This window comes from Trypanosoma cruzi, genomic scaffold, assembly GCF_000209065.1.
Source record: "Trypanosoma cruzi strain CL Brener 1047053517055 genomic scaffold, whole genome shotgun sequence".
NCBI lineage: Eukaryota > Euglenozoa > Kinetoplastea > Trypanosomatida > Trypanosomatidae > Trypanosoma > Trypanosoma cruzi.
Genome location: NW_001849524.1, coordinates 75,351 through 87,463, shown reverse-complemented (window position 1 = coordinate 87,463; position 12,113 = coordinate 75,351). Strand labels below are relative to the sequence as shown.

The following is a 12,113-nucleotide window of genomic DNA, read 5'->3' as shown; positions in this document are numbered from 1 at the left end:
ACAGGGGCCCCACCAAAGTACCGTGCAAACAATTCCGAGTCCATTGTCGCACTCATAAGCACAACCTTCAGATCGGATCGTCGCTGAATGAGATCACGTAAAAGAATTAACAAGAAATCTGTGTCCACCCCACGTTCATGGATTTCGTCCACAACAATGTGGCTAACAGACCCTAAGAACTTCTCCACCTGTAGGCGTCGCAACACGATACCTGTTGTGCAGTAGGTAATTTGCGTGCGTCGTGATACACAGCTTTCAAGGCGGATCGTGTAACCCACAACACCTCCCACTGCCTCATCACGTTCTTCGGCAACTCGAAGAGCCACAGATGTTGCAGCGAGCCTTCTTGGTTGGGTACATATAATGTTCGCCGAACCCCCCATACCGGATTCACACATAAATTCGTACAGGTACTGTGGTATCTGCGTTGTCTTTCCGCTACCTGTTTCCCCACCAATAACGACAACCTGATGCTTTGAAATGACTTCACGAAGTTCTTCACGGACCTGAAACGCAGGCAGTTGTTCACGTGCCTTTTTCATCGTTCCACTGGTTCGAAGAGATTCCCACTCCGCCATCAGTTTAGCGTCAAGCGACTTATCTGTCTTTAAATACTCTCGGCGCACAATATCCCCTTCATCTTGGACACAACCGACCGTCTTGAGTCCAATTTTTACCGGCATGGGGTACGATACATGATGATCTTCAGTAGATGTTGAGTTTACACCCGGGGCAGCAGTTAAGGCGTTTACAAATGCTTTTCTCTGTGCGTCCAAGTTGACCTTTTCTTCTTTACCCGGCCGTTCATCCTCTTTGATACCTGAATTGCACGTAGAAATAGGCATTACTTCAAGTGACGCAATTACCCCATGCAAAGATGACATCAGGGCCACCAAACAGCCTTCTCCTGCAAATCCATTAATGGTTTCCACAGCCGCATCAAGTATAGAGCGGCGCAATGCCGCGGGCAATTCTTTGGTATCCGCGTGGAAAACCCCGAGAATGGGTAATGTCCCCACCTGATTCCCGCATGGCTGTACAAGGATCAACGGTGGATCAGCTGGATATTGATTAGGGACACGAACACAGACCACTACACGCTTTCCGCTTCCCGATGAAAAAGAAAAGTACATTTCACGACCCTCAAATTCCTTCTCGTCAATTTGTTTTACGCCTAGAAAACTTTCATCAAAGAGGCTTTGCATGGTTTCAAGTTCATTCTCCAAGATGGCATCCCCCTCTTCCGAGGCCATGATTACATCCACTTCTCCCCGAGAGTAAAATAACATGTGGGAAAACAACTCAAAACAACTATTTACCAAAAATGACTGATAAGGGCCATCTTCAGCAAGCAACTCTGTAATGGAGGTGAATGCGGGGAGCTTGGATGCTCCCTGCAAATCTGTCACGTACTGTGTGGTAAGATCAGGGGGGAAGCCAAGCCCTTCGTACAATCGTTGTAGGGTTTCGTATGGCGTCAAGGGGGAGTTGCGTTGAAGTGTGATTCGTATCCCCGCATTGGCATCAAAATGTTTCTCAGGCACCGGCACCGCCCCCCCTGTCGCCGCATGGTGCAGGACATCAATGATCATCTCCCTCCCTGCCCGAGAAAGCATGGAAGGAGCCGCCGTGGACGATGTGGGGGTGCAATTTCCACCTCTGCCACGATGCGTCTTCGTCGTCCTTGGCTTCCGCTGTCTATTCGGGCCCATTCCTAACACTGCATAGTCACGTACACAAACAAACAACAGGAAAAACCACGAGAACAACAACGACAAGAAGAAAATAATATATATATATATATACATATATATATACCCCACCCTGCACGCATCCTTCTGTTCGTGCGTAATTCCTCACAAACGTAAAAAACAAAAAACAAAAAACAAAAAAAAAAACAAAAAATTATCCCTTGCGCCCTCTTCCCCATCGCCCTTCGTTTTTTTTTTCTTCTTTTTTTCTTCTTTCTTTCTTTCTTTCTTTTTTTTTGTCCCTTAATTATTTTCATCTCCTCCTCTTTCTCCTCTTTCTTTCTTTAAAGTTACACCCATTTTTTTTTTTTTGCTTTTTTTTCCCTCTTTTCCCTTCACTTCAGTCTTTCAATTCCCTACGCACATATATACATATACATACAGGTATATATATATATATATATGAATATTATTTTTTTATGTATTTTCCCTTTTTTAAATTCTTCAAGTCGCATTTCTTATTTTATTTCATTTTTATTTGCTCGCTTCTTCCATTCCCTCCTTCCCCCCTTCTCCCTCGGTGGATTTGATGCTCCACAGAAAAAAACAAAAAACAAACAAACAAAAACAGCGGCAGACAACAACAAATACACACATAAATACACACATACAAAAAAAATCCCTATTTTTTTTTTTTTTCCTTTTCTTTTATTTCCTTCATATTTTTCTTTTTCTTTTCTTTTTTGTTTGCTTTTGTATATATGTGTGTGTGTGTGTGTGTGTGTGTGTTGTTGTTGTCTGCCGCTGTAGAGTCAACGGCCTTTCATAAAATGATAATAATAACAATAATAATAAAACAAAAACAAACAAAAAAACAAAAAAGAAATCCGAATGTGCCTTGGCCGTTGCAAATGTTGGCAAATATATTTATTGTTGATATTGTTAAGAAGTTGGCTTTCATAAGTTTGTAATAGCGTTGATGGAGGATATGATATGTGTGTAGTAAGTGCTCGAAGACTAAACCACAACACAATAATAATAATAATAATAATAATAATAATAAACAAAAGTAAAAACAAAACAAAACAAAAAAAAAGAAATAAATGAGGAGGGGAGGAACGTACGCATCGCTGCCTTTTTTTTCTTTTGTGTCTTTTTCCCTCTTTTTTCCCTGCCGTCTTTCTCGTTTGTGCAATGAGAGGGGCGAAAAAAAAAAAAAAAAAAAGGAATCGCAACGTACTTTTCCCCATTACCTCCACCAGCTGCGGTATTTACTTCACACCTCATTGACTCATAATGTACGGTTGAGGGACTAACAAGACATACGTCGGCGAAACCGTATTGCTTATCGTGGCTTGTTGACAATAGAGGGGATAGATCCTTTTTGCCGATGCTTCGGGTCGGGCCAGGCGCACTTGAACACGTGTATGGGCAATGGTGTGCCCCTGAAGGGCAATCACCGCGTTGTATGCATCCTGGTACCTTTCCATCAGTACAAATCCGTAACCTTTGCAACGCCCTTTGTTTTTGTCTTTAACGAGAGCGGTAGAAACAATCCTTCCAAAAGGGGCAAACAAAGCGTGGAGCTCCTCATCTGTGTAATTTGCCGGGAGACTGGCAATGTACACATTACGGTTGTACGGGGAATCAAAAGACATCGTAATTAATTGTCAGAGATCACCTTCAGGGCTATTATTATTATCATTATTATTTTATATTTTATCAGTCAAAAGGAACAGCAACAATATGGATAACTAAAGAGGGTACATGCAATTCCAGAGTATCAACCAAGGGGAAGGGGAAGGGGAAAACAAAAACGGGGAAAAACATAAACAAACACACAAACAAACAAAAAAAAAAAAACAACAAAAAAAAAAAAAGGTGAAAGAAAGGGGGGAAGTAGGTAGGTATGTGTATGCGTATGTTTGTTTGATTCAACAAGCAGAAAGATAAAGATGGAACAATCCTGTCCACAAGAATTACGGTCTTTCACCGGGTATCGACATCTTCGATATCAGGCACCCTGCCTCTTTTTCCACTCCTCTTCGCCTCCTTAAAAGCGTTGGGGCATAGATCCGAAGCTGGGCACTCGGAACAACGCGGTAAGCGGGGGGTACATATGGTTTGCCCTAAACCCACAAGCAGTCCATTTATCTCACCCCAGTACTTCCGTGGGAGCCAGGACTCGAGTGCCTTTCGTGTGTCTTCCGGCGTTTTCACCGTCGATGGGACCCAAAGAAAGCGTTGACTGATGCGGTGGACGTGGGTATCTACACCAATGCCCAACACCACTCCGTCTGCTTCCTGGAGAAACAGATGGGCCATCTTGGGACCAATGCCAGGAAGCGCAATGAGATCCTCGTAGGAATGCGGCACCCTCCCTTGATGCCTTTTCAAAATAGCATCTGTCGCCTCTTTAATATGTTTAGCCTTTTTGTTATGAAAGCCTACTTTGGAAATAAATTCATCAAGTGTCTTCTCCGGCATCTTCGCTATCACTTCAGGGGTACACCCGATTCGAATAAGAGCGTGCATTGCCGCCGCCGTCACATGATCTTTTGTCTGAGCACTCAGCATCAGAGCCAATAGGATATGATATCGTCTCGTCTCGTGCAACGCTGCTTTATCAAAGAGTTTCGAGCATCCCAGTGTGTCTACCGGAGCCTCCAGCCCCTCGCGGAGTTCCTTCACCCTGACGTACAACTTCTCCCAGTTGGGCGGCGGCTTGAACGCATGCTTCTTCATTTCTCCCCCGCAGGTAGAAAATAAAGAAATAATAATAATAATAATAATTAAATAAATAAAATTAAATATAATAACAATAAATTAAAAAAAAAAAAATCACCATCATTTCATCGTTGAAAATTTCCCGCCTACCAAAACACACAAACACCATCAACGTTTCTCTTCCTTCAACATTCCACATCCATTCAACTTCAATGCTCGCCCGGGTAAAAAAAACCCAAAACAAAAAAACAAACAAACAAACACACACCCACACCCACACACACAAAAAAAAAAAAAAAAGATTTCTCTAGGGTGCCTTCAGCACCTCTAGCTCATTCACGTACGTGTAGGATGAAAAAGCCAAAAAAAGGTAGCGGAACCACACAAGTTGCGACCTATGCAACCTCATTGCAAGAAAACTCGTTAAAAACGAGGTTGGAGGCACGAGAAACACAAAACGATGCTTGTGACCCAATAAACTAAAATTTGTCATGTACTGAACAGCCGCCAATACTCCACTGTACTTCCCCAGTAGACTTCTAGTGCGCAAGCTCAAAAACACAATCCCTGGTGGCATGTTCTCCTTCACAAGAGAGACCCCATTGTGGGTTGCAATGTGGTTTGGGTGATGGGAAACGCCCCATTGGTCAAAGGTGACGACCGTGCGAACATTCCTCGCCTTTTGAAGGTACAAAAGCACCTCTTGACGAATCAAACCCGCATCCCATATTTTGTTCATGCCATCTTGCAAAGCGGGATGATTCACTATCTTCACATTGTTTCGGTGAACGCCCATAAACTGGGCACTAAGGCCGAGTTCCTTCTCGCGAAGCGCGCCAAGCCCCTCATAATTTCCATTCGACAGACAGAGAAAGTGAACCTTCACGTCGTATCGCCTCAGATGCTCCAACATTGGCGAAAAGAACATTGCCTCATCATCTGGGTGAGCAAACACGAGGAGGACATCCCCAAGTATACGGGGCCGAAGAGCGGCTGACCTTCTTTGCCACTGCAGAAGAACCGCAAGAATGAGTGCAAGAAAAGTCACAACGAAAAAAACGGACATAAAACGCCACTTTGGGGATTCCTCAAACAAACAAACAAACAAACAAACAAAAAAAAAAAAAAAAAAGAAAGAAAAAGGTCCCACGAACAAAAGATCCTATACCGCTAGAACTCTCCATTATCTTTCCAACCCCCCAGTGGCTAGATTATTGCTTCTCATCACTTCGTCAATGTGGAACTGCACCATTACAATGGGGAGGATTTCAAATAAACAAACAAACACACATGGAGCATCTAACGAACCAAAGAAAATAATAATAATAATAATAATAATAATAATAATAATAATAATAAGAGAGGAAACAAAACTGGATAAAGGAAATAAAAGCGATGGAGGGTCACTCTAATGACGGAAGTTTTCTTGAAGGTCATTCAACTTGCTAAGCGAGATCAATGTGACATCCTCCTTGCTTTTTCCATTTATTTGCCGTAGTTGTTGCCGGGCTGCCTCTAGCCGACTCTTCTTCGAGACGTTACGGGCATCATCATCATCGGGAGGCACGGAAAACGGCACATGCGCCATGAGAGTTGTACTGGAAGAAATATCGGCAAAATTCATTGTGGCTTCTGGAGAGAGTCGACATGCACATGACGCCCCTTTTATTTTGGCCATATCGGAGGAATTTTCGTTCTCGTATCCTTCGTGCCAATTTCTCCATCTTTTTCTTTCCTTCTCTAATAATATGTCTTTTGCAAGGAGCTCACTTTCTTGCCGTTTCAGTTGCTGCTGCAACTCATGTTGCATCTCCTCTAACCGCTTCTCTTGCAGATGGAGCTCCGCCCGGTATTGTGCCTCCTTCTCCTCCATTGTCTTCTCATGTAGCGCCACAGAGACGCTGTGCCTTATCTTTTCTGTCTCCACCATTTCAGCAAGTCGACGGACCTCTTTTTCTTTCGCGGCACACTTCTCTTCGGCACACTTCACCTTCACAAGCAAATCTTCCTTTTCTTTTACCACCACAAGAGACTTTTTTCGTTCTTCATCCAACAAGGACTCCAGGGCATGTTGCAACAAAAAATTTTCTTCTGTGAGAATGTTCATCTTTTCCACGGCTTTTTGCCAGGAGGCCTATATATCATTCCGGGTAGATTTCAATGCATCCGTTTCCTCTTTCAGTCGAGAAACTCCCTCCACAAACAATTTTGACGTGCTTTTCCAATCACCCTCATTCCGCTTGCCGTATGCCATTGATGATAGGGGGGCGTCCTTTGGAAGCCTCTGTGCCTTTCCAGCGCTCATTGCCATCTACAGGAATATCTCCAGTTTGGAATAGCATGGATAAAAGCAAAACAAAGGAAAACCAGCAAAAGATTTTCTCTGAGCACCACAAAAATCAACAAATAAAAAGATGAGAAGCCAAAACCACGCCGACAATAAAAAACAAAAACATAAAGCGTCACGAGGGAATAAATCAACCAGAAATATGCTTTTCCTTTCATTCAATCATCTTATAGCGCCATTATATTCTTCTTCTTTTTCCTCGTCCACCTTGTCAACGTCCATAGGTCCAGACCCTGTAAACGGATAAAAGACCAGAGAATAGGCCTCCTACACTAACTAGACCCCCGACACCCTTCCACTGGTTCAGGTTTGACAAGGCTACAAAAAGGTCAAGAAGCAACTTGAGCTCTGTAACAAAAATCCAGTGCAACTCAAAGTCTTTCCAAAGAAGCTCTTGATAAGAGTTCACTATAATCTCATTTTCTTCCCCCACTTCTAACATTTGTACTTCCTCCTCCTCCTCATCATCATCATCATCATCCACCTTCCCTTTGCCCAAGGGATTGGATTTGCTCATACGTCGCCGCAGCTTATCAACATGATCGTACCTAGACAAAAGCGAAAAGGTTTCCATTGAAAGCAACAGTTCCTTTTTGGCCGGCTTCTGTGACGCGTCGCGGATTCCCTGCAACAACCGGAGTGTGTTTAGAAATAGATCAATCAAGAAGACAGGAAGTGCACATCGAATAGACACACTAATAAGTTGGTCTGCCACCTGGCTATTAAAAAAGCCCTTTTGGGTAAGGAAGGCTACATCTTCGCACAAGGACTTTACACACATGAGAGCTCGGGCAAACATATCACAAATCATCTGACATTGAATGAAGAGCGCAATCCACTGTCCTCCATGAACTGGAATGTAAACAAGTTCTGAGCACTTGATCAACGTCAACCTCATTCTAACAAATTCCCCAACAAAACGTCCCACTCGAAACAGCCTTCGGGTGTTCACAATGGTCATCAAATTTCTTTCAACAGCAGTGAATTCTGCGCCCGGAAGATAATTTTGGTTGTAACTGACGGAGTCCATCCAAAGTTTTATCCTAAGAAAGTATTGCACCACTTTAAACAATTTGTCTCTACCCTGGTGGGTTTGCAAAAGTTGCCTTAGACGCGTCTTGGCCGTAATGTTCTCAAACGGATTGCTTCCCAAAACACGAAGGGTATCATTTTGCATTTTGCTATTTGACATCTTTTTCCCCCCTCAACTATTTTGTTGAAAATAGCAAGGATACAGCAACAATGGCGGAAAAAAAAAGTATAAACAACTGCAAGAGAAAAGAAAAAATACAAGAAAAAAAATATAAGGGTTTACTTCTCGGTAAACAAATAAATGTATACGCGTACGCAGGTTATATATTGCTCACGGTCTGAGAGAGAAAAAGTTTGTGTGCGTTAGAAATAAAGGATCCTCATCCTACACTTTCTCAGTTGAGCTTATTGGCGCCGTTTACGCAGATCTAATTCCCCGTGGGTGAGTGTGTTCATAAGCCATTCGGCATTCAGAATCCTACACATTTTCAGTTGGCTTGCATTCCACCTTTTGGATTCCAGTTTTTCAACCAACGCCTGGAGAGCGGTATGTGGACCATTGAGTGCCTTGCTATCGACACCTTTATTCTCCTCTTGGCGCAATTGCGCCTCGCGCTTCAATCGGGCCACTGTCTTTTCATCAATTTTTAACTTGTATACAAGTCGCCCACGCAGCGTTCGAGACCCAACAACTTCGTCGGAATCTTCTGCTCCGGAAGAATGTTCACGGTTGGGGCACATCTCAAATGTACTCCATAAAGATACATCCGGTAAAACAGGATCGGGGTAAGAAGTCAAATCTGTAGAAAGAGTCAGGTGCTTCAATGGTGTCACCCCTTCAAAAACAGGTTCCTGTTCCTCTTTACGAGCTTTGAAGAGATCATCTACGTATTCAAGCCAATCAAGTTCCTCATCGGAACACGGAATATAATTACCCACGCGATAGCGCTCAATAATTGATTTACGTGCAAAATCCACGCATCGTTCGGCACGTCTTCTTAGTGTTTTTGTTAGCGAAGGCAAACCCAAAATAGACTCAGCATGAACAAGTTGGTTCCAACTAGCTCGTATAAATCCCTCATGCTGCGTAGATGAGAGCAACTCAATTTGACGCTCTGCATATCCAAGAACTTCGCGCTCATTTTGTTGCCAAAGATGATACTTAACCGCCTCATTTGACAGCAATACGGCATCTTTCAAAGAATTTGCGGCACAAGAAATACCTCTTTCATAAACCCTCGCGGCCATCTGAATATCACTCAAAACACACTGTTCTGCGAAAGCCCATTGATGATAAATCCTCCAATCACTAAGAGAATTTGCAGCTGCAATTTTTCCAACATCTCGAAAACGTTTTCTATTTTGTAAGGATGCATTTGCCGCATTTGCATATAATCTTTGTAAAAATATTCCTTTATTCAAAATATCATTAAACCTATTCACTGATTCAAGGTCTGAATTGGACAGTAACGCATCCAAGGATCGCAGGGCGATGGAGTTATCACCAATCAAACAACGGCCTTTTTCGACAATTTCCCGAGCTTGTATTTCATCCTTCAAGTCTACGGCCACAAAACATGCATAAGCATACCAGCAGATATCCTCATGGGAAAACTGACTACATAACTGGCGGAATGCAAGTTCAATCCGCCTCAAATAAAGATCTTTTGATATGAGGCATTCTTCATATTTTTCAAACATAAAATTTAATAAGCTATTCCATTGAGCAATGACTGCATCCTTACGCGCACGATTGGCCGTCTGGACGTCAACAAACCTATCGGGCCAAACAGGTTCTGTCTCCAAGATCTTGGAATATTGCATAACTTCGGAAAGTGACGGAAAGCTCGAAATGCTGTGTCCACTTTGCTTGGCCACTTCTGACTCAAAATTTTTGTAAGCCTTATAGACCAGACCTTGCTGATACAAGGGCACCCTTAACGCTAGTTGAAATAATTCCCGCTTTTTTTCTTCATTTGAACATAGCTCAATAACTTTTAACCATAAAGAGGCACTGTACGGATCAAGGCCAACTGCACGAATAGCCTCTAAGGATATCTCATCCGTCACGGAAATTTCCTTTTTCTCTGCATATTCAAAATATGAAAGCCAGGTTTCTTGATAAACCGCACTTTCAACCATTTTCGCTATACAATCCCCTTGTTCTTCATCGGTAAGTTTAAATACCCAACGTGCGCTTATTGCAGAAGAAGGATTTGATCGAATATACTCACTAAGAAACAAAGGACAGTTATCATCGCTATACAACTCCATAGCTAAACGTGTAGTTAAAAAAAAAAAAAATAATCCCCCCTCCAAAAAACATCCAAAAATTGGTGGGTAAAAGTGAGTAACAAGAGTCAAAAACAATAATAATAACAGCAAGAACAAAAACTCCGTGATGAGACGGCCCAAAATGCAAATTTAGATAGAAATCAAAACGCATCCATATAAGAACTAAAAAAACCAAGCTTCTCTCAGAGGCCATGATATGGGTTCTTGTTGCAGGAAAAATAGGCTGCGGGTCCACCGTATACCCAAGCCTCTAACTGGATGCGTTGAGAATAATTCCGAATAACTCGCCGGCATTCAGTATCGGGACGAATCACTGGAGACGCAACATGTTCGTTTTTCCCACGTCGCTGATAGTTCATAAAATGATACAAGAAGAAATAAACCTGTTTCTCTAATAATATCAAATGAACCCTTTGCTATAATAATAATAATAATAACAGTAATGATACAAATGGAAATAACAAATCAAAAAAAAAAAAATGTCACTATAAAAAAGGCGATGCATTTTTACCAAAACAACATCAAACACGTACCAACAAATACCAAAATAAAATGGAAACAAATCAAAGCAAATTTTTTTTTTTTTTTTTTTTTTCTGAATCTCCCCAAATCCCAGTACTCAAACACTGCTATCTTATTCATAAAAGGAAAAACAACAAAACAGACCAAATAAAAATTCCTATGCTAAAAAAAAAGTAACTAGTAAGTATACTCTTTTCCGGTGTAACCCGCCCAGCATTCCCATTCCTTAATACCACAATCGCGATTCAACCCATTATTACCCCATCCAAAAAGGAAGCCTCCACCAGGGTAACGACGATGACGAATGCGAGCAAACGGATTGTCGGGGCCCTTGTATGTAATGTAGTGATGCGAATGATAAAGCTTTTGGTACATGATCCAAATAACAGCGAGCAATCCAACTCCTGCAATACGCGCACTTGAACGAAGTCCACCCATATGGATGGGATTGAAAAGGGGATCGTCCGGCATCGGAAGCCGTCCTGTTCTGCAAGAAGCCATTGTAGCTTATCAATTCTGTCAATATTTTTTTTGACAAAAAATTAATTCCCCCCCCCCCCGAAAAAAAAAAAAACAAGAAAGAAAAAAAAAAAAAAAAAAAAGAATATATTTATAAAAGGGCAAGTGTACGTTTTTTCAGACGTTTTTTCAGACGTTTTTTTTTTTTTTTTTTTTTTTTTTTTTTTGAGTCTGTGTATAAGTAATAAACCATTACACACGTAGAATAAAAGAAAAATAATCAAATTTGGATAAGGTTTTACAATTCTTAATTATTTCCATTATCATTTTGCCCTAAAGGAAATACTTCAGTAATATCATCTACTACAGGATCCATACTATCCCATATTTCATCACCAAGTGCAGCGGATTTACTCGGTTGCTTGGTGTTTGCAATACCACTGAAAGCTCCCGTGTTGTCTGCAAGCGGCAACTGGCTATCAAAAAGTATACTTGACACCTTTTGCTTGGCATAAATTGTCAGCAAAAGCCTTCCAGTGGGAACATGATATATTCTCGCTTTGCGATCCAACCCCGCAACACCAAGAAGCTGGTGACCGGCTGGATGCTTTGCCATGCTCCGCACGCTTCCAACACCACCTCGCAGCTTTGCTCTGGATGCAAAACCACGTCTTGTGTCATACAAATGTATATCCCCACTCGCCTCTCCTATGAGAAATTTATTGCAATTCCACTGCATTAGCGTCGTCGGTCTACGGTCAATTTCACGGTTAATCTCATATTCTTGTACCGGTCTCTCACTACTTCTACGATCGTAGAAGCAAACTTGATGATAAGCTGTTGTTGTACAGAATACAAAGGGATTGATAATACATGTTCCGGTCACGTATACAGGATATGGAACATCCAACACGTGATCCCTCGTATTCTTCGCCCTAAACACGGGGACTGAAACCTCTTGTGCAGAAACATCATACACACAAAGTGCATTATCTTTGCCACCCATAGAGAACATACCAAATTTTCGATGAATATGAAAC

General features: G+C 41.9%; 9 protein-coding genes across 9 annotated transcripts, besides 24 other annotated features; all 9 read right to left on the bottom strand.

The window, feature by feature from the left end:
* Tc00.1047053504005.3 (RNA helicase, putative) lies at positions 1–1,808 on the bottom strand (the record flags this gene model as incomplete). Its single annotated transcript, XM_801957.1, has 1 exon — positions 1–1,808. A coding segment is annotated over one exon (1,808 nt), but the record flags the coding sequence as incomplete, so codon positions are not given.
* Positions 1–10,572: a sequence feature (heterozygous, Esmeraldo-like haplotype).
* Positions 1,789–1,817: a microsatellite.
* Positions 1,867–1,905: a microsatellite.
* Positions 1,940–1,989: a sequence feature (T-rich).
* Positions 2,116–2,155: a microsatellite.
* Positions 2,292–2,369: a microsatellite.
* Positions 2,377–2,440: a sequence feature (T-rich).
* Positions 2,446–2,480: a microsatellite.
* Positions 2,521–2,546: a microsatellite.
* Positions 2,723–2,754: a microsatellite.
* Positions 2,764–2,791: a microsatellite.
* Positions 2,975–3,349, bottom strand: Tc00.1047053504005.6 (RNA-binding protein, putative; the record flags this gene model as incomplete). Its single annotated transcript, XM_801958.1, has 1 exon — positions 2,975–3,349. The coding sequence occupies one exon, from the start codon at positions 3,347–3,349 to the stop codon at positions 2,975–2,977; it is 375 nt and encodes a 124-aa protein (XP_807051.1).
* Positions 3,382–3,414: a sequence feature (AT_rich).
* Positions 3,499–3,571: a microsatellite.
* On the bottom strand, positions 3,681–4,436 carry Tc00.1047053504005.10 (endonuclease III, putative; the record flags this gene model as incomplete). Its single annotated transcript, XM_801951.1, has 1 exon — positions 3,681–4,436. The coding sequence occupies one exon, from the start codon at positions 4,434–4,436 to the stop codon at positions 3,681–3,683; it is 756 nt and encodes a 251-aa protein (XP_807044.1).
* Positions 4,454–4,533: a sequence feature (A-rich).
* Positions 4,657–4,685: a microsatellite.
* On the bottom strand, positions 4,726–5,484 carry Tc00.1047053504005.20 (N-acetylglucosaminyl-phosphatidylinositol deacetylase, putative; the record flags this gene model as incomplete). The annotated part of the gene is made up of 1 exon (XM_801952.1): positions 4,726–5,484. The coding sequence occupies one exon, from the start codon at positions 5,482–5,484 to the stop codon at positions 4,726–4,728; it is 759 nt and encodes a 252-aa protein (XP_807045.1).
* Positions 5,508–5,547: a microsatellite.
* Positions 5,734–5,777: a microsatellite.
* Tc00.1047053504005.29 (hypothetical protein, conserved) lies at positions 5,827–6,525 on the bottom strand (the record flags this gene model as incomplete). Its single annotated transcript, XM_801959.1, has 1 exon — positions 5,827–6,525. One exon carries the CDS (start codon positions 6,523–6,525, stop codon positions 5,827–5,829), a length of 699 nt encoding a protein of 232 aa, XP_807052.1.
* On the bottom strand, positions 6,977–7,957 carry Tc00.1047053504005.40 (hypothetical protein, conserved; the record flags this gene model as incomplete). The annotated part of the gene is made up of 1 exon (XM_801953.1): positions 6,977–7,957. One exon carries the CDS (start codon positions 7,955–7,957, stop codon positions 6,977–6,979), a length of 981 nt encoding a protein of 326 aa, XP_807046.1.
* Positions 7,227–7,246: a microsatellite.
* Tc00.1047053504005.50 (hypothetical protein, conserved) lies at positions 8,203–10,071 on the bottom strand (the record flags this gene model as incomplete). The annotated part of the gene is made up of 1 exon (XM_801954.1): positions 8,203–10,071. One exon carries the CDS (start codon positions 10,069–10,071, stop codon positions 8,203–8,205), a length of 1,869 nt encoding a protein of 622 aa, XP_807047.1.
* Positions 10,511–10,540: a microsatellite.
* Positions 10,573–10,881: a sequence feature (haploid, non-Esmeraldo-like haplotype).
* Positions 10,666–10,687: a microsatellite.
* Tc00.1047053504005.54 (hypothetical protein, conserved) lies at positions 10,792–11,115 on the bottom strand (the record flags this gene model as incomplete). Its single annotated transcript, XM_801956.1, has 1 exon — positions 10,792–11,115. One exon carries the CDS (start codon positions 11,113–11,115, stop codon positions 10,792–10,794), a length of 324 nt encoding a protein of 107 aa, XP_807049.1.
* Positions 10,882–12,113: a sequence feature (areas merged during assembly that could not be assigned to a particular haplotype. This can correspond to areas where the two haplotypes were merged or to regions with more than two copies in the genome that were merged during assembly.).
* Positions 11,176–11,219: a microsatellite.
* Positions 11,270–11,300: a microsatellite.
* Tc00.1047053504005.60 (hypothetical protein, conserved) lies at positions 11,381–12,113 on the bottom strand (the record flags this gene model as incomplete). Its single annotated transcript, XM_801955.1, has 1 exon — positions 11,381–12,113. A coding segment is annotated over one exon (733 nt), but the record flags the coding sequence as incomplete, so codon positions are not given.